At 37.2% G+C, this 23,763-nt stretch overlaps 2 protein-coding genes across 6 annotated transcripts in view; one reads left to right on the top strand and one right to left on the bottom strand.

Moving 5' to 3' along the window:
• PHKB (phosphorylase kinase regulatory subunit beta) overlaps window positions 1-20,657 on the bottom strand; it is an 86,047-nt gene extending 65,390 nt beyond the window's left edge. For 3 of the 5 annotated variants that reach the window (XM_082489181.1, XM_082489182.1, XM_082489180.1), the window contains exons 1-6: window positions 20,478-20,657; window positions 11,467-11,556; window positions 8,684-8,822; window positions 5,777-5,876; window positions 2,528-2,635; window positions 805-885 (exon numbers count right to left, since the gene is read on the bottom strand). In XM_082489181.1, coding sequence (XP_082345307.1) covers window positions 805-885; window positions 2,528-2,635; window positions 5,777-5,876; window positions 8,684-8,822; window positions 11,467-11,556; window positions 20,478-20,568 — 609 coding nt within the window. In that variant the 5' untranslated portion in view covers window positions 20,569-20,657. Of the gene's footprint in view, window positions 1-804; window positions 886-2,527; window positions 2,636-5,776; window positions 5,877-8,683; window positions 8,823-11,466; window positions 11,557-17,831; window positions 17,923-20,477 lie in introns of those variants that run through there. The other 2 variants (XM_082489184.1, XM_082489183.1) reach the window with 1 other exon arrangement.
• A 162-nt stretch (window positions 20,658-20,819) lies between these two features.
• The window catches only part of ITFG1 (integrin alpha FG-GAP repeat containing 1), a gene marked incomplete at its 5' end in the record, with an annotated part of 88,997 nt that continues 86,053 nt past the window's right edge, over window positions 20,820-23,763 (top strand). The window contains one exon of the mRNA XM_082489605.1: window positions 20,820-20,994. Coding sequence (XP_082345731.1) covers window positions 20,820-20,994 — 175 coding nt within the window. The remainder of the gene's footprint in view (window positions 20,995-23,763) is intronic.

Here is a 23,763-nt window from a genome sequence, read left to right as displayed (position 1 = left end):
TTTTAGAAATATAATGCAAATACACTATAACAGGAAAAATCTCCCCTTTTTAAAAATGGTACTACTATAAGTGCATTTAAACTTTTTAAGGGAATACAGCAACAACTATTAAACAGACCAAAGTAAATATAAACAAATCCAGTTTAAGAAAAAAAAGAAAAATCTGTGCTTTCCATTCCTGTCTTAAAACATAACCTCATTTTAGAACAGGACAGCAGGTTGTCATGACACGACTTGTCCTCAAGTGAAGGCCATGGTGGCTATTATTATCTTATTTACAGTTAACAATCCTACAAACATCTCTTACCGTGATATAAAATTGTTTTATTTTCAAGATACAGCAAAACCTCTTAACACCTATAGGTTGGTATGTATTTGAAGAAAGCCCTTCAGCTTTCCAGAAAATTAACCCTATTATATATTATATTGAAATTCTGCCAGACAGAACGCACTGACAGTTTGAAATGAGGTGAAAACAACATAACAAGAAGTTAACCATCCTAACAGACCTTTTAATTCTTGACCTTGTACCTTTGAGAAATAGCAGGGAACTACAAAAATTTTCAGTGTCAAGTTACATTCACTCTTTGCATATAACACTTCATTAGCTATTAATTTATTTCACTATCCATTCATTCCATTTATCTTTCCTGACTTCCATTAAAAGTGGAGAATATCTGCAGTCTGCTTCCAGAACAATTATTTTACAGTTGATAATTAAATAAAACCAAGAAAAAAAAACAAAAACAAAACCAAAAACAACTTAATAAAGCACATGTTTTAACATCAGAAATTGATTTGTACCTCATCTGTGTTGTAGATAATCTGCAGCCCCGAAGAGATCATCTCAACCAAATAGAGGAGAAATAACGACACAGCATTTATCTGAAGTAATTAAAGACAGAAAGGAAACTATAATTAATTTTATGTTTATTGGAGTCACATAAACAAACAAGCTAAACGTGGTATTACTAACAAAGATGGTCCTACTATAACACAGTTTTGGTTCTTCAAAAATATCCTAATCTACTAATATCCTAGGTGTAATGATGTGGAAACAACAGGAAGAAATGACACAAACGAGCATTGTCATCTATAACTTCTGCTGTAGTTATAATTTTTTAAGTTATTCGAAACCATGATATTAAAATGTTTTTGCCTAGGCAAAGAAGCTTAGCTAAAAAGTAAAGTTACTGAACAGAAAATTGATTCTGTTTTACCTCAAACCAGGACATGTTTTGACCCACAGGCATTCACTTTAGTCACAAGCTGTTTCTTGTTTACATATATGACAATTTATTAGCAAGTACAACCCCAAGAAGGCAAGTAGCATATTGAATAATACATAGCACATCTAAAAAGCAAATTTCTCTATCCCTCACTATAATTTTAGCGTTATCAACTAACAGAATTGTAATTACAACGTTCAGATACGATTATATTTGGGAAAAACTGTTTTCCTTTGTAGCTGTACATAGCATTTATATTAACAGTAATTACCTTCAGCAGCTGTAGAGATAAGCATCATAAAGTCAATTTATCAATGAATCAAAGAAAACTGCTTTTGTTACACAGAATTCTAGTATAATTAAGAATTTGTACAACTTCAATAGAGAAAGTAAGTTTATCACAATAACTTGCTTCAATGAGCTATAAATCCACAATCCCAGTATATGAAATTTAGAGAAACCATCTAGAACAAAAAATTGGATCCTTATCTGAAACATAGCAGATTAAGAATAAGGTCCAAATTCTAAAAATTCCAAAAGACTTAAGTCTACTGAATCCAGTTTCTTAACATAGTCTGAAAAGCACCAACTAATTATCAACTTACTGTTACTTCTGAATAATTTCACTAACAATTTCTGAACTAAAAAGAGTAGGCAGAGTTATGGAATGCAAAAGAACAAGGTCATGAATGCAAAAAAGGGTCTGAAGGCAAAGAGAAAGAAAAAAAAAAGTAAATCAACACTTTGGAAAATGAAAGACAGTAAAACAATCAATTATGCAATGAATCTGACTAGAAGCCACTACACAAAATAGCAAACAACGATTTGTCACTGGACAAAGCTGTTGACAGTGTACATTAAATCTTTACTATGAATGAAAATTGCTCAGACTAATGGAAAATTAAGCTGGGAACGTTAACAAAAAAATATAACATTCAGTGTAAGCTTACACTAAATCTTTCACTTTACTGACTACTTCAACATCTTTTATGCCAAGATTATTTACTGGCAGCCATCTGTTGGTCTCAAAAAGAAGCAACTTCATAAACAACCAACCATCTACCTCTACAAATCCCACAGTTATTTCAGTATCTTCTGACCAAAACATACTACTGACATATTTCAAAACAGTCTGTCTTTTTCACCAAAAGAAGAAAAAGGAATCTCAATTTTATCAAGTACAACACATCTAACAAGTCTAAATGAACTGAGACAGCTGCATCATGAAAGACTGGAGACAACAATAATGTTATTTAAAATCATCCAAACTTTCATTTACACATACATGCATATTTTACCTGAAGGTGACCATATTCCTTATGGGAGAAGACCTCATCTCCAGTGTGTGCACTGAAAACAGAATGAAGACATGCAGATGGTTTGGGGTCTTGCTTAAATTGCTGAACCTAAAGGTGAATTAAAGGTAAAACATAATATCAAAGTCAGTAATTTCAGTACGTTTGGCAACCACAAATTCACTATATAACTCAGGTATTTAAAAATTTCTCAATATGACCACTATATAAAACTTATAAACAACAGCTCCTGAAACTTATCAGAAACTATTTCATACACACTTAAAGTATACGTATACTTAAAGAATACAAGTATCCAACCCATCTATCTAACCTCTTTGGATTTGGTAGAAAAAAAAAAAAAATTGTAATAGATAGCTACAGATGCTTAGTCACTTTCACCTTCTGAAGAAACGCCACCTCATTTTACCAGAGCTGAAATCTTAGCAGAAAGCAGGTGGAAACATATCATGCCTACCTTAATTCACAGATCTGAAACGTACACATAGAATCCTGACCCATAAGCTCTTGGCTGGCTCACCACCTTTCCCTAGCAGAGTACCATGAACTCCAGCTAGTCTCTCACATATGGGGCAACTCCCCTCCTCACCTTCCTGGCATGTCCTAAAGAGCCTGTATCCATCCATCCATCCATGTTCCAGTCACTTGAGCTATCCTACCACGTCTCTGTGATACCATGAGATCATAGCCCTGGAACTACACACATCCTTCTAATTCTTCCTTCTTGCTCCCGCTGCTGCATGCATTATCTCCGGGCATGTCTGAGAGGCGCCCAAGCTTGCTGATTTCCCAGAAAGGGTATGAGAGCTTTCTTCTCAATAATGTTGTCCCATAGAAACCTCCTTATTTCCACACATACACTTGGGACAATTCCACTTCAGTTAATGCTATGTGCCGTCTGTTCACATCACCCCAGGCCCTTTGCTTGCCTACCTCATCCACCACTTCCTCACCTGATTGTTGAACACTCTCCCTCACCGTTCCTACTTTAAAGCTCTTACTGAAGTGCAAGAGCCCAAAACTTATGTTGGGAACAATAGCTTTAATAATTTTTATGAATTGTGATCCATAAAATTTAATAATTATTGTTGTACCATTTGACAATGTGGCAAAGATTTTAAAACAGAAAATAAATTATTATTGTTATTAATATTTTTTAAGCCTTTTGGGTTATAGATCTACAAAAGCATTCAGAAATTGCCACATGGAAATCATGTAAGAAATGAAAAGCTGCAAGAGCTAAGAATATCTAGTATAATAGAGTACATGGGAAAACAAAGATTTATTTTGGTGAGCACAGTTTGTGACATTCAGATGTACAGTGAAATGTTTACAGGTATTAGAAGGCAGAGCTTAAAATGAAAACATAGAGATCATACACAGGTAGAATAGTACCCCAGATTAAAATGACTTTTTATTCATGGACACTACCATTGGACCTCAGAATGAGCCTCAGTGATACAGAATCTCTTAAGATGGAGATGGAATGCAATAAGGTGAATTACTAACACAACAGGGTAACAACAAAGGTGTGAAATAAGAACTACAGTAGCTTTAAAGTAGCTTTGACTCCATTTTTGTCGTGAAATACAATGTCTGCTACCTTACAAAATCACTTGAGAAAACAACTGGACTGTCAAAGCGTTGGCAATAGGTCAGAGAAAGGAAATCAAGTTCACAGAGAAAAGAATGAAGGCAACAAAATAAGATCCTTTTCCATTAATTCCTCAAGTCATGCTATGCTTTCCAACAAACAGTTTTCAAATTTTCTAACCATCATTGCCAGTACCTGGTCCACATTTCCCAACATTTTCAACACCAATCTTCCATTCATGGGATATTTTTCACTACCAACAAATCATACATAGCATATAGCATGTGTCCCAGAACCAAGAAAGTGAATACTATTTCATGGAGTTATCATGTCTAGTCCATGAAGAAATTTGATACATTTTAGGCCATAACTCCTGTGTTCATTAGCAATACAATATAACTGCAATTTTTGTCACAAGTAGCATCATCTATTCAAGTCATGCCTTGGGCATATATAATTCATATTTAGCCAGCACATACAGAGTCTCTCAGAAAAAAGTCCAGTTTGACTTATGTCTGCTAGGTACCAGAGACTGTTTATTACTACTCTGTAGGAAGAGAGAAGCATTTATGGTAATCAAGGCAAAAACTGACAACCAGTATGTCAGCAGTATGACACCTGTGTTAATTTAATGCTCGTTATTCATATCTGCACTCATCATCCTCAAAACAAACCACTCCATTTCAAAGAGAAAAACAACAGCTCAAATGTAACAAGATCAATTTAGGTCAAGATTATTTAAAGGTATGAGACTACAAAGAAACAGACTAAGAAAACTAAGAAAAATATATCATGTCAGCATAAATATGACTGGCAATACACCTGGTTTGCTTATTATTATTACTGATGTCACATGCCTATGGACTTTACATTTCAGTTTGTATGCTTAGAAGTGATGGAAGCCATTATTTTTAATAATACAGTTAAAAGTCAGTGACATGAAACTTAAAATAATCACAGGGAATTTAAATATTTAACTACCTGTAGAATTACTGCTAACCACTATGCAAAATTAATTCACCACATCTAAATGTCGATAAGGAGAAACCCTGAATATTCAAGAATATTCCAGGTATACTCACAAGAGGATTACAGGCTGAATAAATCAAGCATATTATAACATAAGTAAATTACTCTGTTTCCTTATTCATTTTGGGTTGCTGCCCTTCTGAAGTTACACCATTAGGTCCAAGAATACTGGAAAGTGTCTGCTAAAGAACCCAAGCAAAATAATCAAAACCATCACCTTGGTAAGGAGAACAACTGCAAATGCAATAAACAGCGCAAAGAAACTCTCCAGCCTTAGCTAAAAGAAATTCCACATCTTTCCATTTAAGCACTAAAATGACATAAAACCCCAATTACTGATGGTCTAATGTTTAAACGGGATAAATAACTGCAAAAGGAACCCAAAGAAATGTCAAGTATATGCTGCTGTTTACTTTGCAAAATGGTCCTGTCTTCCATACCCTAAACCAACGCTGACAATAAGGAAGCAGCTGTTCATAGCTGGGCCTGCCACGCAGTAATACTGCATTTCCCTTTTGAATTTTATCTATTTTTAGAAGTCAGTTTTCACAGTTTAATTAATCCCTTAGAATTAAGTGAGTGCTTGTGTCCACACTACAGTGTTTTACCTTATCGGCCTGACGCATGTAGCAGTAGAGAATTCCTCTCATACACTTTATAGCAGAATGCTCCAATTCATGAGTCCTTCCCTTGTCATCATCAATACGCCTGGGTAAGAGAGATAACTCATAAAACAAATTGGAAATGCATTAGGGGGGGAAGAGCAAAAAAGGACACATTAGCACTTTCGAATATTAAGCATTTAACTAACACTGGTACAGTGGTGCCCACACTCTTATCAACATATTTGTAGCCCTCCCCATCCTTTCTTAATAAAAAAAAATGTATATTTTTTTTTAGTTTATGTTGCAATTAACATTGCATTCCCGTTTCAAAATTTAAAAAGAAAAAAGGTAATCCTTGCTGATATTATAACATTGCAAGCCAATGTTCTGTGTTCCTCGAGAGATCCAATACACAAAGGCAATTTCTCTTTAACTCTACAAAATATCTGCCCTTCATAATCAAGCAGTCACTCTCCTGAAGATGCTGATAAACCACAGCTATGCATACAAGAGTCTGAAAGTTCAGTACTCCAAGTGTCCAGGAATATGTTTCATGATACATTAGTATTTTTATACCGTGAAATCAAACAACACTCACAACTACTATATTACTAAATGTGTATTAAAAGCAATGCCAAATCCCAAGCTATTTTAACTATAAGAAATGTATTCTGTGTAAAGAACCTCGATCATTGCATTCATGCATTCTGTCTTTTCCAGTTCTCAGTTTTTGATTGAGCCTTTCAGGGTGAAAATAACGTTTTCTTACATAGTTGTAACTTACAACAACATGTCTCTGATATAAATATGCAAAACAGCATAACATGCTCACTGCTATTTCTCAGTCCACTTTATAGCTATTACTAATTTGATTACAGGCAAGTGGATAACTACGCTGCAAACAAGACATATCCTTTTGCACAATACTTAATATGTCAGTAGTTTCTGATGAGGTTCTGCTACCTACACGGATAATTAGGAAGGTAGTGATAACTTCAAAAATTATGCACATTCAGAAATCATGCTATTCAAATAATAATCTTGGATACGAGAAATGTACTCGCTTTCAATTACAAAGTTGAAACAAAGAGGGAAAAGCAACCCCACAAGGAATAAAACCAGATAATGCAAAATAATTAGGTTAAGAATTTTTAAGCAGCAGGATTTATTAAATCCAAAGAGCAATAAGAAGCACATGTAAAAGCTTTGAAGTTTTCATGTTAAAATATTTTTTTCTCTATTCACAATAGTGTTTGTTTTCCTAACATGCTCTCAAGAAATTTAGCTTTTAAGAAAGTGAACAGGAGCACTGGCGTGAGTCAAACACAGTAATGTGCATGTGGTAGATATGCAGCCTTCCACACATCTTGTATCTTGGCTCATTTCAGATTTTAGTCATTCATTTAATTTCCGTCATTAACCTTTCCCCATCAAAGAAAATTCATTGTGCAGCACCTGAAGTTCAGGGCCTTGTTCTGAGCATAACTGGAAATAACACAAACCATTTGTCTTGCCACTTTGACCTTCCTTCAACCTGCAACAAATTTCATGTATCATGTTCTACAATTCTACATACTGGAAATTAAAGACTGAATAACTCAGGCATTATCGTGCTACTCTCTTCTATGAGCTGCTGAAAATTCAAAACAATCACAACCATCCCTTTCATTCTTCCTTCTAAATTTTTTCTACTTTTTTCAAATGCTTTTATTTCACCAACAGAAAGAGGAATTAAAAGATGCAAAGATTTCAATATAAGAAACGAAAGTAATAATCACACATTCTGAATGTTAATTTCCTTATAACTTTTGCTAGTTTCTCAAAATTTTGAAACCCATTAGATTTCAAGCATGACATCTCCAGAAGTAAACACTCTGTAAAAGAAATAAAATCTTTGCATCATTTTGTAACACTTCATAGAAGACAATTTTATTAATGTTTTGTTCAGATTGGTGTCAGAAGTATAGACTCTGAAGCAATAAATAGAGACAAAAAAGAAACTCAAAACTTTTTTATCTAAGTAGATCATCTTTACTTCAACAGTAGCTCCTCATATTATTTCTGGTCTTTCTTCTGTAAGATATACCAGAAATTTGTCCAAGAATGTGATCGCTACCTCAATACAAGGAGTTGATTACTAAAAAGAGTAAATTATTCAATATCTGCATACCATCTTCTTTCTTAAAAACACTGCATTTGAGTTTTCACCACCTCTGCCTGTGCTTTCCCGGGTGTCTGGGGTAGCAAGGTTGGAAACAAGGAATACTAAATCTTAGAAAGCAATTTCCATTTGACCTAAAGGAGAGGAAATTATGAATAAATTCCTATGAGAGGTAACTCTCCCATAGTTCTTAAGGTCATACTACACCACACAAATTCCTCACCTACTTCTGTAATGAGTCAACAGTGGAAATGGAAGAAAAAGAAAACAAGAGCCAACAACCGAGACTGCCCAACCACTGTACCTAGCATGGACGATAGTCACTATTATTTCCCAAATAAACATTTCCCAGCATTCAAGGATTCAGTCTCCTGTGTGTACCGGATTCTTACTACCTGCAACAAGCCTGCTTCTGCTCTGAACTCTCCTACTGCACTTAAAATGAGCAGTATTCCCTAAGTACAGTTTGCAACAATAACCTTTATTTTCAATAGCACACATTAATTCCTCTGTTTCAGAATATTGGTATGAATTAAATTATACAAAAACATGTTTACTTACCAAAGCAGAGTGACGTTTTTTAACACAGGAGCTACATAAATATTTTAATTGAGATTTGGAAACATGCATCAACTCTATGGGTTTACAAAACTATTTTTGATAAAGCTTTATCTTTTAAAACATTCCCAGGGAACCGCATAACAGAAAGAATGTAACATGGCAGAGACATGAGTTTAGAAGTTAATCACCTGTAAGCAAGGGCTAAGGCCCAGGCACATGCAGCACAGTAAAGACTGTCATGTATTTTTGCCTTTCGGTTATCACCATATGTCTTTGTAGGAAATAGACCTGTCGTTGGGCTTTGATGAAGCAACAACGTTGACTTAACTGGAAAAAGCAAAAAAGAAAAAATAGTATTAACAACATGTTTCTTCCAGGTTCTACATAGATTTTCAGGAATAAATCAAGAAATGAACAACCTGTTAGAGCATGCACAACATAAAACAGAATAGAAAGAGAGGTAAGGAGAAGGACACACAAAAAATTTGTCACTTTGTTTTTTCAGTCAAATTAGACCTTTTTACAAAACATCAGTATTCAACACTATTTATATGGCTCTATTCTAGTACAACCCACTTTGTACAGAATCTCTACAATACAACCCAGTAATTTCCCTTTCATGAAAAAAAAAAAAAAGGGGGGCTATAGTATGTCAACTGCCCCCCCCCAGTAATTTAAATAATTAAACTCTGCAGAACTCTACATTCATAAAAATTGTTTAACATAGGCCAGATGACTGTATCAATATTTTTAAAAAAGGAATAAGTAAGTAAGGACAAAGGATGACCACAATTATTTAACTCAGTACCTGGACATAAAAATACAACTTGATAATTCATGTCTTGTTCTCAAAACTGAATTAGAAGAAATAGAAAAAATTACTTTCATTCTTTTTGTACTTTAATATTTTGCATTTTGGGAATTGTTTTCCTAAAACTGTATAACAACCAGCGAGCTACAAGAGTGAAACTGGGCTTAATGTCCTTGAACATGATCCTTCTAACAATAACCAGTCCATTATAAGACAAGAAAGCAGGGTTTTTTTCCAGAATTTTATCAAGGATCAATTTTTAAAAAGCCTTTTCATTGTCTATGCATTAGAAATTAATTATTTTAAATGAAAATTACAGGGGTTTTTGGCTTTTTGTATTATATCCTTCAGTGACTTAATATCTTATAACAAGAACTTTGATAAAATGTTACCTGAAAAAGTCAATATAAATTATTCTTCAATGAAGTATATATTCAATAGTAAATTTTTACTGAGGCAGACGCTCACAAAATAAGTGCCTGGCAGATAAACAGCAAGTACCACCACAGATCTGCTGTTGTCAAGCATTAAAAGTAAATTGAACACTCATCTCCTCCGTAAGAAAGATAAAAGCAATGCATCTACAAAGAGCAAGGTGTCTGTAGGTAGACAAAGCACAACTCACAGACCACTTCAAAAAGCTATTTGAATGAAGGGGGTCTCACCCCACATTTTCAGAATGATGGAAAAATTCTTCACTATCCTATACCTTTGTCTGACTAAAACTTAAATTTCAAACAGTCAATTGCACAGCCATTAAAAAAAAAAAAACACACCCTAATTTTGGAATACAGCCAGGATTTCATTATAACACAAACGCCCCAAGACCCAAAATCATCAAAATTAACCATTGCTTCTTTAATGTGTATGGTTTTGGCTTAAAATGATCTCATAATAAAAAGAAAAACAGGAAAATTGGCTTAAAATAAGTTACCTACCAGATAAAACCTTGGCACAAAAATACATTATGGCACCCTTAGTAACAAAAATTAACTTCTCACTTGTCCTGCTTTCAGCTGAGACAGAGTTAAATTTTTTTCTAGTGATTGCTGTCTTTCAGATTTGGTATGAAAGGAATGTCAATAATCCATATTGTTTTAGTTGTTGCCAAGTGATGTTTATACTAGTCAAGGACTTTTTTCAGCTTCCCATGGAAGATGAGAAGGAACACAGACAGAACAATGGAATATTCTGTACCACAGACATCATACTTGGTATATAAATGGGGGTTGGCCGGGGGCTCTGGTGGGTCAGGGTGGGCAACCAATTCACCGGGTTGTGAGAGTGACTTGTTTTGTACGTTCTTTTATCATTATTATTATTGTTATTTTCCTTTTCCATTATTGTTCTATTAAACTGTCTTTATCTCAAGGTTTTTTCCCCTTTCCCCTCCTTTTCTCCCTCTTCTCCCTACCCTTCTGGGGGAGGGAAGGGGGGGTTGAGTGAGAGGCTCTGTGCTCTGAGGTCCTAGTTGCTGTCTGGGGTTAAACCACGACATCATTGATCAGCTGTAAAACTGTTATAAGCACTACAAGAAAGCTTTTTTCCATCTAAGTGTTTCCTCAGCTGTATCTGGCTAATGCCACAATACTAACCTACCACTTTATCCAAAATAATTCTAAATTCAGTCTTACAGCTCAACTGTATTTCCAATATGCATTTTCATTTTCAGGAAGAAATGTAATTTAACCCTCAAGTTTTTGCACCTTTCAAACAGAAATTTAGGAAACCGTTGTCAAGTGGGAATAATGTAGCAATGATATTTAACATGTAAATATCAATTCCAATTCATATCTGGGTTAGCTCAAGCGTTAAAAACTGTCAGCAGATTACCTTTACCCCTCCCCATCCAAGACCATCAGGTGCAACTCCGAATCTGTTCTACAGTTTGACAAACGTAGATGACAATTTTTAAGACTATTTGCAGGTCATAATATTTCAAGCAATGTATGAAGTATCCAAATACATGCTTTATATTATCACACGAATCTTACGGGGAGTTGCAATGACAGAACCATTTACCTCTCAGAAAATAAAAATCCTTATAAAGACTGCAGATATTATTTTAAGACAAAGCTAATTACTGTCATAACCATAACTGTAAGTATTTTAGTAAGTTACACTGAAAATCTTTCATGGTAGGAACAATTATTAACTTACCAATTCTGTAATAATGATCTAGTTTATCCCACAGACTTCCCCCCTCTGGTTTTGGAAGGTTAATACTTTTAAGTGGCTCATAAATTGAACCTAGAAAAAAAGAAGAGAAAAAACAAAATAAAGATCAGAATTAGTTTCATAATTCTGCTATTGCTACAAATTACTGCAATATGATTTTTTTCATATTTGTTACATAAAAGCACAATTTATTGAATTTCAGTTCAAACAAAAAGAGTTGTAATTTCTATAATCTCAGAAAATAGATTTCTATATGCGTTTTTTCTACGGTACCTGTCCACACACACAAGACCTGCATCTGGATCTCCAATGCCTTCTAGATATTCAGCTACAGCTAATGCTACCTGACTTTATAGTTTAATTATTGAAGATCGCCTATTAAATGTTAAGAATTTTCTAGTAATATTTTCTTAAAAGTATGCTACAGACAGATATGTAAAAAAACAAAAGGAAGAGGGATAAAAGTAGCCCAAATTTAACTATTACTTTCCTACTTGGCTTCTAAAACAGTGAACATCTACACCACCATTGGTGTTTTCCCTATCCTAACCTTGTTTTCACCCACGACCTCAATAAGCCTAGCTGATTTCATGTCTTGAATCAAAAAAAGGGTTACCTTGTTCTAACCTACTACCAAGGCTTAAACAACCTATCCAACAGACACAGCCCCCAAATTACCTACATTCCAGAGAAATACAATGCTATCAAATCCACATCTTTCCATCTCAGCGTCCCACATATTGACTGCTTCCTTATTTGCACCTGAAAAGTCCATTTTCCTAATAGCTGAAATGAGCTACCTACCAGAAAGACAAGATTTCTTAAAAATTACTGGGGTAAACCATTTCCAACTTCTAATTTAAGAGTAACATACTGCTTTCCTTTCACAAATCACTTTGGCTTTACTCAGCATTCTGGATGGCAAGAGCTCCCACAGAGCCACTTGAGAACAGGAAGAACGAGTATTTCCCCTTTCCGGACTGCACGCTGTCCTTCTGAAAAGCTCGGAGAACTGAACTGCCAGGGAAGCCTAGCCAGCCAAGCAGTTCTGGCACAATGCAGCAGAGTGCACTTATGCAAGTTACCTCTTTCGCACTCCCAGCACATATCCAGGCACTAGACAGGAGATTATCTACACACATGACTCTTATCCAAATGAAATGAACGTGTGTGGAGTGGCGACTAAGGCTTTATTAATCAAGTCCTGTGGTGGGGAGACTGGAAAAATGTTTCTTGCCCCTCAAGATTAGCCCCAAACTAGCATTACTTTTGCTTTGCAGTCATAGTAGTTAAAAAAACATCCACCCCTCTTGAGCAGACTCTGGTGGGTCTAACTGTGCATGGATTCTCTGGGGGGGCTGACCACCACCTCTGAGCTTCTAGAGCCCCTCCTTTCCGCTTTGGGAGAGGTTAAGCTACAAACAACACGTGCGTGCGGGGGAAAAGGCCTAAGAGGGAAGCACAGAGACTCCAATTTATTTTAGTTGCCTAAAAAGACAGAGCTAAAAGAAATGAAGTTGTTCTGTAATGGAAAATAAAAACTTGTAATATAGCACACCTTTTGCATCTTCTTTTTAAAAATCAACACTCTGAACCCAATTTAAATCAATTTTTCAAAGCAATTTTATTTTTCTACTTCTTTTTGCCTAGGAATTCCTGTCCATTAGAAGATGCTTAATTTATATTGTTATATTCAGTTATCTTGCAAAAGCACACAATACAGTGACCTGCAGTAATTGCAGCTTTATAAGGTGCTTCAGGAAAAGTAGGACAGAATACGCATAGGAAAAAATCTTCAGTAGGTCACTTATTGCATAAAAAGTAGTAAATTTATGACAAATATTTACTTACTAGATTTTCAAAGGCAAAATAAAAATGCTTACTCTTAGATTTGTTAACTGTATAACACATACATCATACAGTCCTTTGGGTGTGAAAAAGGTTCAGAATGTCTATTTCTTGCAGACTGTTAACCCCAGCACTGCACCATGGAAAACAGTTGAGTATTCACAGGCACACACACTTATACACACAAGTCAAAGTTTCTAAAATAAAATTGTTCTAATTTACATACTTACCAGACAATCTGTGACCCTCTGTGGCCAACAGAGAAACAAAATAAAGTTATCATGAACAAAAAGCATATCCTTCTACTTCAGAGCATTCAAAGATTTCAACTTTGTGCAGAAAGATGACTGAACAGAACAAAAAGCATGAAAATGTCAAAGCACCACCATCTACAAATGATATTCTTTTAGATGTTTGAAACTTTACTATCAGAAATAAATTAAAACAGCCAGAGTCAACTGTTGGATGAAAGAAAAAGGTGAAATGAATTCAAAGTTTAAGAAAACTGACAAAATGTAAAGTTTTATGCCTTGAAAGTATTCCTTAAAAGTAGTCCTACTACAAGCAGGAGAACTTGTTTAAAGGAACACTCAAAATCAAACTTTTCCACATGCTCTTCATTAATTCCTTATTAGCATCTATACAGTTTAGGTTTTGCTTGGGTGTCTACAACGTTCTCCTGGAGAAATCCTGTGGTAAGTTATATTTCATTAGTATCACAATCTAATGAAAACCAAGAAATAGGTAGGACAAACATCAAGCTAGCTGCTCCTTCTGTGTGGTTTTGTAGTGATACCATAACCTAGTGGAAGCTATTTTTAAGACAGCTAAAAAAAGCCCATCTCTACACTTTTCCAAAATCTACTTGATAGTTTATTTCAGCAAGACAAAAAACCTGCCATAGAAAGCTAGTTTCAATTACATATTTCAATTAGGTTTTAAAACTGAAAAAAAAAAAAAAGACAGCAGCAAGACTCCGCAACACTTAAACATAAAAGAATGACATGCACAAATAGTATCCTTGAGTTCTCAGTTTGTATGTTAGCAATCAGAACACACAGAATGAGGACTTTAACTCCAAATAATATTTTTCATAAACATGGCATTTCATTGTAATCATAGAGTGCGAGTTTTATTTTAGGTAAATAAATAGATATGCTAGGAAGGAATATAAAAAAATATTTTGTTGATTTAGTATTTCTTCAACTGTATACTGGTATAACAACCCTATGCAAAATTTAAGTAGTGTACATGGTAGTTTGGATTTTCTTCCACAAAGAACGAAGTATGCCCGTTATTTCCTTACATCAGAAGTGGATTGCTGCAAGTCAGTAACTACTTCAAAATCACTAAAAACTCAAACAGTTAGGAAATCCAAGTATTGCCTCCTGCATTAATAGATTTAATATCTGATAAGAGAAAACTCAAAATCCTTATCCCAACTCAAATTAAACCCCTGTTTGTCTTTAGATATGGCACTGACTACACTATATCCATATTTTGAATCAAAAATTAATCCCTTTTCATTTCCTACCACTTACAGGTTCCAGAGTAATATGATTTCACCATTCTTCAAGTTGAAGAACTACTAAGAAGGACAGTAATTTCCTTTCAAAGTGTTAGAGAACAGGAAGAAATCTGAAACAGCCCAATAACTGATAACAGAGATATCAATTACTAGTGTAGAACTGCAGTAACAAACAGACAAGATATTTCTGACTTAGCTAAGGTACAGAAACTATAAGAAAACATTATCCAGCAGATGAAACTCAAATGTACAACAATTCCAGGAAAAATTTACAATTTCATTATCTCTTCTAAGAAGAACACAAAACTGAAGGAAATTAAGGGAAGTTCTCTGAGGTAAACTATTAGCAGTGTAAATACTTATGTATATACTACCTCTGGAGGCTGAGAATATTATGTCATCCTGATAAAGTACTTTCCCATCCACTTCATTTTTATTCCACTTATACTTGAGATTAGCATTAATTGCTCTTCAGGGAAGAGCTATAAACTGCCTAGATGTTTAAATTTAAAAGCTATGGCCAACATTTTGAAACCCTGCTCCCAAATTTGTATATACAGAAGCTTTGAACACACACTTGCCCCCCCTTGAAGATGGCAGCAATTGCAGATATTAAAGAAAAACAGGCATCAGAATGGAATTCTGGACCCAGTCTACGGATAAAGATTTGCATTTTTCAACAAGGATGCAGTATTCAAATTTTTCAAAGTACAGGATTTAAAAAAAAAAAAAAAAAACAAACAACCAAACATACCCTCCTGAACTTTAATCAGAAACACATGGAAGCAACACGGCAAGAATGTTATTTCCAACATTTCATATGCCAGAAAAAAAAAAAAAAAGTTTACTTGCATAATTAAATCACCACAGACCAAAAAATAAAAAAAAGGAAAAAAAGCTTTGAATACCAGATTCCTTTCCAGTTTTGATGAGAATAAAAACTGACCACAGTCCTTTAATGCAACACTACTTCTTGATGTAATCCAATGCTTGAAACATGAACAAGTTCTGGATCTCAGATCACAGTAACTTTCATTACCCAGTATTAGTATGGGCAATAACATCTTCATGTTACAGAACTCACTGGGATCAAAGAGGATTTTATTTATTCACACAGCAAAGTTTAAGAAATTATACCATATCCTCCCAACATCAGGTTTCCTTTCCCTTGAGATTTTTCTTGCAATCTCTCCTGAGCTCAGACTTAACACAGTACTGGAGAGAAACACTGTTGGATACAATACAGTTTATTCTAATAGTTGTCTGCCATGAAATACATCTGCTTATAAGTCCAAGCCCATGTAGTTGAGCAAGGTCATCTCAGAAAATTATTTTCAGAAGCACTTCCACTAGCAGGAAAGTTAACTTCTCATATATGTAAATACCTGAACTCTTATTCCGTGAACTTAACATGTACCACCTGTGCTGATCATGATGGGGATTTTTAATCACTGCATACAGGAGGAAACTGGTATCTCATAGCTGACCCTATTTTGAACAAGAGGCTGGAGTACATGACCTCCTAACATCCCTTCCAAACTGAACTGTTCTACAATTCAATGAAAACATGGTAAGGAAAGCCCAGGAGAAGGGTGGGGGAGCAAGAAGAAAAAGGTAATAAGATATTTCTCTAACTGAATAAACATTAGGAGCAAACACAAGGTACAAAGTGTTACCTAGGTTGAGTGATAACAATAACACAGATAAAAATGAGTAAAATCTTGTAATAGTTTCATTTAAATAGTTTTAAAGTGACAAAACTTTTCAACTATCATTTATCAAAAAAAATCATGTATTAGACTGTACATCTAATTCAATTAGAATTTCATGGAAAAAGAATAAATACATATAATTTTATTTTGTCCTTTCTCTATTTCTCTCTACAGTATATTATAGTTAATAGAAATGGCTGATTTCAGGATTTACAGTAACTACCAACACACAGAAGTTACTGAACACAAGAAATAAACATTGACCATCATCCCAGTACACAGGAGATTCACATAACCAAAATACACCAAAACAGCAAACTCTACCACACAAGCCTTGTCAATGCTACAAGCAAGGCAGGAAACCATGCAGGATATTCAAGGCAGTCATTGCCAGTTCTGAGAACTCAAAACAGTACAAAACTCCTAAAACTACTAAAAATGTTCATTTTGCATCATAACAACAGAAACATCAACTATCGATATAACAATTAGGAAAGAGTAATTTTTTTTATTACAATGTCAACACTTCACATGTCCTTTGACATTAAGAGAGACAACACAGAAATGCCACAGGCAGGGCAGGGTCATTCAAGCGACTCAGTGGTGGTGAGAGATAGCTGAAATCCTCTTACCAGTAAGTCTCACTTGCACTGCTTTTGTGTTTCAGCACAGACTAAACAAGAGTCCTATACAGCTCTCCCCAGACCAGCTAGCTTCTTCACATATGGACACATTTGTTCCAGTCAAACTCTTCAAAATATATTGAGCTAAAACAGTAATGGTCTTGACAACTTCACATACTCTAGCTTTTAAAGAGAAGCTGTGCCAGGGGGCTTTAATTTGCTCCCACTTAACTTCCAGAAATCAAGCTCTGGAACAATGACTTATTGGAAATTTTACTGCTTTTCTCTAAATCAGTCACATTGGGGTTTCTTAGGAGTTTAAACACAATTCTCAGTGCAGCTTTCACATGAACATCATCTTAAAAGAGAAATTTCAGTTCAGAAATTGTTACACTGAGAGATACTTACGAGAACACAAAACGCAAATAAAATAGGAAGATTTGAACGGTAGATTTCACTCTAAGTCTATTCCAATTTTCAGAAATATTCACTGAAAGAGCTCAAACTTTTAAATTCTACTGTACAGTGCTAAAAAAATGCTAGCACAAAACACTGGATGAAACACAAAACACACAATTATTCTTTGTTGAGTTAAATAGCCACAAACAAAAACAAAACACAGAACTGCACACTTACCAAATTTTAAAAAAGCATACGCAGAGGAGGTTCTGTCATCATCCAAATTGGCCATTTCAAATTGGTGCAGCTAATCACAAACGTCTCAGGCTAAGCTACAGCAATTTTCAAAACTGTTTAGTAAATGTTAAAGGCAACCAGCATTAAATTAAGTGAAAGCAATGTTAGTGGAGTTATTATCATGACAGAGTGCGCAGCACAAAGGGAGTGAAGGTTCATTACATTTTACGTTTGCCTCTTCTACCCTAAAAATCAGTTTTATTTTGCTTTTACTTCCATAAAACTTATCTGAGTAAAATCACAAAGTCTACACAAAGTCCATCTTTTGGACATTAGACAGTAGCTTTGTTATTCAGTAGGAAATTTGCTACTAACATCAAAACGTGCTGAATAAGATCTATTTGATATATTTCAAGATTAAATAAAAATAGTGATTTAACTCGTGCATATAAAAAAGTGTTAAGTAATTGTAGGCACGGATAGCTAAAATTCTGCTTATGCATAGTGCTGCTTTTATCCCATGTGGAATTCACACTAGGATGTTTCTTGCAGTCATTTATATTGCTTATGGTAATGAATATCTCACTTATTTGAAGTAGAACTTCTTCCAGTTTGGAATGTAAAAATAGAAAATACCGTTTGTAACTATGATGACCATTTTTTCCAAATTTTAAAGACGTTTATATTTTTTAAAGTAACCAAGATTTCAGGGGTTGCAGATTGGCCAACTACTGCATATCTTTATAATTTGCTCCGAATTGTTAATTATCACAGTAGCAATAAATGAAACGCTATTTTATTGGTCAAGGAATGGAAAGAAAAATTCTCAATAAAATTTGGTTTTACTGGCAAAGACATAATTCATAATTTAATATACATAAACATGAAGATATGTATTACCTCCTACAGGATAGGTTCTTAAATGATAATTTGCTGGCAGCTATAAAATGTGAATCACTCATGCAATTCATGCACGAGTCTATATTCCATGTTTACTGTATCTTACTCCAAGCATCATGCTAAAAAAAAAAAAAACAACCCACAAAACCAAAACCAAACAGTACTGTTTGTAAACTGGGACTCTTGAGCATAGTCCTCAGCCAATTCAGAAGAGTATAGGAGAGTTTCAGCCACTTTCAATGACTACACCAACCATGTCTCTTTCGGACAGTTCCATAAGGGAAGTATAAAAGCCCGGAAGTTACACAAATTTCAACATACTTCTAAAGATGCAGGAGTAAGTTTGATAAACAAGAACACGATTTTCATTTTTAGGTAAGAATGTTACCTGAAAGATTATACATAAAATTTGATTTTTAAATCAACTCTTTTATCAGAAAAACATTTAAATTAAAATCATCTTTATTTCTTGAGTAAATAAATTTCTTCGGTTACTATATAAACAAAAAAGTCTCTACAAACAGGAAAAGAAGGAAGCGACCTTCAATAACAACCTGTCATTATCACAGAAGATACTTTCTTATATGTTTAAGTAGAAGGCAGCAGCAGCTACAAAATCTCAAGCAATTAAAATCTTTCAAATGCTTTCTTCAGTCACAGGGCCTGGGTCTGCATGGGAATCCCAAAGTTAGCATGCCGCTAACAGGCAGGTTCCAGACTTTATGCCTCTACGGCTATGTTTATAAAGCAACTTCCAGATAATAGTACTGTGTAAGCCGAATTAGCCACAAAGTAACAACTCATTTATTGAATAATCTTAAGAATGGTATTTTGCAAATTAATACTATACATAAGTAGAATTTTTAAAGCCATATAAATCAGACCAGTCTTTAATCCATCTATTCTCCGTATAAGAGCCCTCATGAAGCCCCGTCTTCTGTTCACACTGTCAGATCAGCCATTGCCACAACAGAACCAATCAAATATGCAAATAAGGAAATAACGACTGAGTTTTATGAGCACATACGACATATAAATAAACACCCCAGGGATCATTTAGAAAACTGTTTCTATTAAAACACTAACAATTAAAGCCCTAACAAGGCTGTATTTTATTTTTAAAAAATAAATTAAAAATCGGGGTTTTTGAACTTTGGAAATTCAAGCCAACTCGGTAAACATCCTCCTTTCATTTAGGCCGGAATGTAGCAGCCGCGCAGTCCAAGTTCAGAACAAGAAATTCTCACGTTTTAAAAAAAAAAAAAAAAAATCACCTTTATCCAAGGGAAACCCGGCAAAAGCTATTACTTTTCTCTAAGCGCCTGCGATTTGAAAACACTTCACCTGTCCCGACAGCTGTATCAAGCCGCAGCAACACCAGCGGCGCAGCTCCCTCCGCAACCCGGCTGCCACCCCACACCGCCTCAGCCCGCCGAAACTCTGGGACAGCCGTGCTTGGAGCTCCGCCACGGGGCCCTGCGCCAGCGGGGGATCCCGCCTGCCCCGTTCAGCTGCCGTGAGGGACTTTAGGCCGTGAGCTGCCCTCACAGCAGCTGGACGGGGCAGAGCAAGGCCCGCCAAGGCTAGGCCGGCGGTGAGGGACTCGCCAAGCTGCCGGGACGGGGAGGGGAAGGACGAGAAGAGCCCCGGGGAGGGCGGCGGAGCAAGGGGAAGGAGAGCGGGAACGGGGCGGTTAGTGCTGAGGGAGTGCCAGGGCTCCCCTCAGGGCAAGCCGAGAGGTCAGACCTGAACGTTTAGAACGAGCTCGCAGCTCCAGCATCTTCCAGCTCACGTCAGCCATATGGGCCGCTGCAGGGGCCGCTGCTACCGCCGCCATGGCGATGAGGACCCGCCGCTCCCGTTACTCCAGTCAGGACAGCAACTCCCACCTCACGGGCGCCACAGCCGAAGAGCCGGGCAGCAATCTCCTCCTGGTTACCCACGGCAGCCGTAAAGAGCCTCGCACAGGCCGTCACGCCGTTGTCGCAAAGCCGCAGGGTCAGTCCCGGAAGCGAGGCGGCGGTTGTGGCGGGCACACCCCTGCGCTGCCGTAAGTGATGCGTGCGCGGGCGGCCGCGGCGGTGCAGGATGGTGGGCTGCCGCCGTGGGCTCTGCCTCTGCCTGCTGTTGGCCCTGGCGGGGACCGGCTGGGCCCTGCAGAATGTCACGGCGCAGCTCTTCGGGGCGGAGGCCTACGGCACCCTGGCGGCCTTCGGCGACTTCAACTCGGATAAGCAGACGGACCTGTTCGTGCTGCGAGGCGGTGAGCGCGGCGGGGGCGGGAGGGGGCCGCCGTCCGTACCGGCGTCGGTCCAGAGGCGGGCGGGAGTGCAGCCGGCGGGGTGCCCGGTGCTGCCGCGGGGGTTTCCCTGCCGGCGTCGGGAGCGCGGGTGGCCGAGGCGCGTTCCCGGTTCCCTGTCGAGGTGTGCGGGGACCGGGGCAGGCCGGCAGCGAGCCACGGCCGCGGGCCGCGCCCCGGTGGGAAACGGGCCTCCGTGGGGCCGCCCTGCCGCGGGCTCCCTCCCGCCCTCCGGGCCGGGGCTGTGCTGGCGGGGAGGCACCGGCTGCCGGTGCGAGAGGCGCTTCCTGCTAGGGAAAGGCTTTCCCGGTGGGAATGGCTCTGTGAGGAGCAGGGAGCGGGACTCGGTGGTCCTCGTGGGTCCCTTCCCGTGGGACCGTCGAGCTGGCCCTGGGGCTGTTCCTCGCCCTCCCGTCTCAAGCCCAGTGTGCAGCCTTCGGGTCTGCAGCGTTGTGAGGGCCACCGCGGCGAGCAATAACGTTACGGTCAAGATTAAAATTGGCATTCGCCTTGCTCCTGAAATATTTCCTGTATTATGGGAAAAGGTATTTGCAACTTGCACTAAAATGTGGCTTCGTATAGGGCAAGAAATATTTTTCTTCAAAGTTGACTTTACGGTTGTGAAATAATCTATAGACGGTCCTACATAGCGAGTGGTCACAAATTGTTTTTTCGTTCCTGCTTTCACAATATTTTGGGAAATGGGGATGAACGTTTCACAGTTGTAAAGAGGATAAATTGTGCATTATGCTACCTTGAACCTTACGTTGAAGTGGAAGACTAGATAGATTTGTTCCATACAGCTGTCATCTGCCATGCGTTTCTGTTTGGGCTTCAGGTACGGGGAGGCACCAAATCGGAGCTTGTTGTCAGTGGTCAGTGTTACTTGCAAACGGTAATCTTGGATTATTTTACTTGCTTGAAGCCACACATTAAGATAATAAATTTGTTCTTGGGCTTACCTTTTTTATTTCTTTAATCTTAGAAATGTTTCTGTAAGTAGCTTCAGCAAAGCATGAGTGAATTTCCCATCTAGTTGAGATATTTAAATGCATGGCTTCTTCAAAGGGCTCCACTGTCTCCTCTACTGAAAAAATGCCCTAAAAGAATAGATTTAAAATGAACGTCAGTAGAGTGCTAAGTAGTAGAATAAACAGTGGTCAGTTCTAAATAGTGCTGAAGAAGTGAGCGTTGGAGATCATACTAGACTTTGAGGAACAGTGATCTGGTAAAGAAGCCCTATTAGTCCTAACCCTCATAAGGAAATTGGGATGGCGTCTTGGGCCTTTTGCTGGATTTATATTACTGTTCTGATCTTGAATTACTTTATTTGAATGACAGTTATGTTTCATATGCTCGATACCGGAAAGAAAAATCAGTTTGTACTCGGAGCTTTATAAGAAAGGAAACTAGCCAAATGCTTACTAAGAGGTAAGCTACACGCAAAAGTATCTTGTTGCAAGAACAATTCAAAATTACCCAGGGACCCTGGGTTTAGTCAATTTCTGAGACTAAAATATACAAATAAATGGAATTGTGCATACACTTGCCCGTTGTCTAAGTGTATTTGCAAAACAGGGATAAGTGGGGAAGCTCCTGCTGTTTGTTTCTTCTTCTACTTGTGTTTGACGCCTCTTCTAATAGTACACCACGGTGAGTGATCGTTCCCCTGTTCACCTTCTATATTTCACTGGGGAATTTTGAAAACTTTTGTGGTATCCTCAGATGCTCGGACTGAAGACTTCTAATCTATGTAATTGTCTGTATGGAAACTGTTCCCTTTTTTCACCCTCCTATGTGCTCTTTTCCCTTTTTCCATATTCTTTTTGAGATGAGGGGACAAGAACAGCAAACAGCATGTAGGACGTGTGCACTGTGGATTGATGTGGTGGCATAGTGATTTTATTTTCTGTTCATCTAATAACTTCCAGTAGTCAGTTTGTTTTGGCTATTGATGAGCACTGAGCTGCAATTTTCATAAATCTGTCTTTAGCGACCATAAAATCTCATTTCTGCATGGTATAATTGACTTGGAACCTGGTATGTGTAAAAACACATTTGCTGCTTTATCGTCGTCATTACTTTACCACATAGACGATAAAAAGGCAGGTGAAAGTCTATAGTGTGAAATCAGAATTACAAGTTTTAGCAGTCACCCACAGCTTTATTATGAAAGGTTTAACCAGCCAGCAGGCTTCTTCACTGGACTGTGTGCCAACTTTTTCAATCATCTGTGAATGTGTAGTGCAGCCCAGGCTTTATTAGCTTGCCAGACGGGACTGCACTAGTTGCCCCTATCCATTTTGAAAGGGTTTGTTTTCATTTACTTGTTTGTTGGCATATTCTCCTTGGCAAATACGTTTATGGCAGTTATCTTTTCTTTCATAGCCAGGAAGCTCATATTCTGCTATTTCACAGCTGTGAAATTTGCCACAGAATGGTGCTCTTGAAATATACTATGGTAGCTCAGGTTTGGAACCATAGAATTCGATTAGGTAACCTTGTTCTTTCGGTTTGGGATGCTACGGGTGAATTTCTTGGAGAATGTAGAAAACAAAAATAATAAAGGATGAGTAAAAAATTATTTTTTTTCTTTAGCTGTGAACTATTATTTTACTTGTAGAAGTAAGAGTGTGTATTGTGGTTTACTGACAAAATACATTTCATCGTTCAGGTTAATTTATTATATTTTTTTCTTCCCCACATTGCAGTTATTTGTGCAACATAAAATAT

Source organism: Vanellus vanellus (genome assembly GCF_965231255.1).
Source record: "Vanellus vanellus genome assembly, chromosome: 12".
Taxonomy (NCBI): Eukaryota; Metazoa; Chordata; class Aves; order Charadriiformes; family Charadriidae; genus Vanellus; species Vanellus vanellus.
This window is presented reverse-complemented; position numbering and strand designations above follow the sequence as displayed.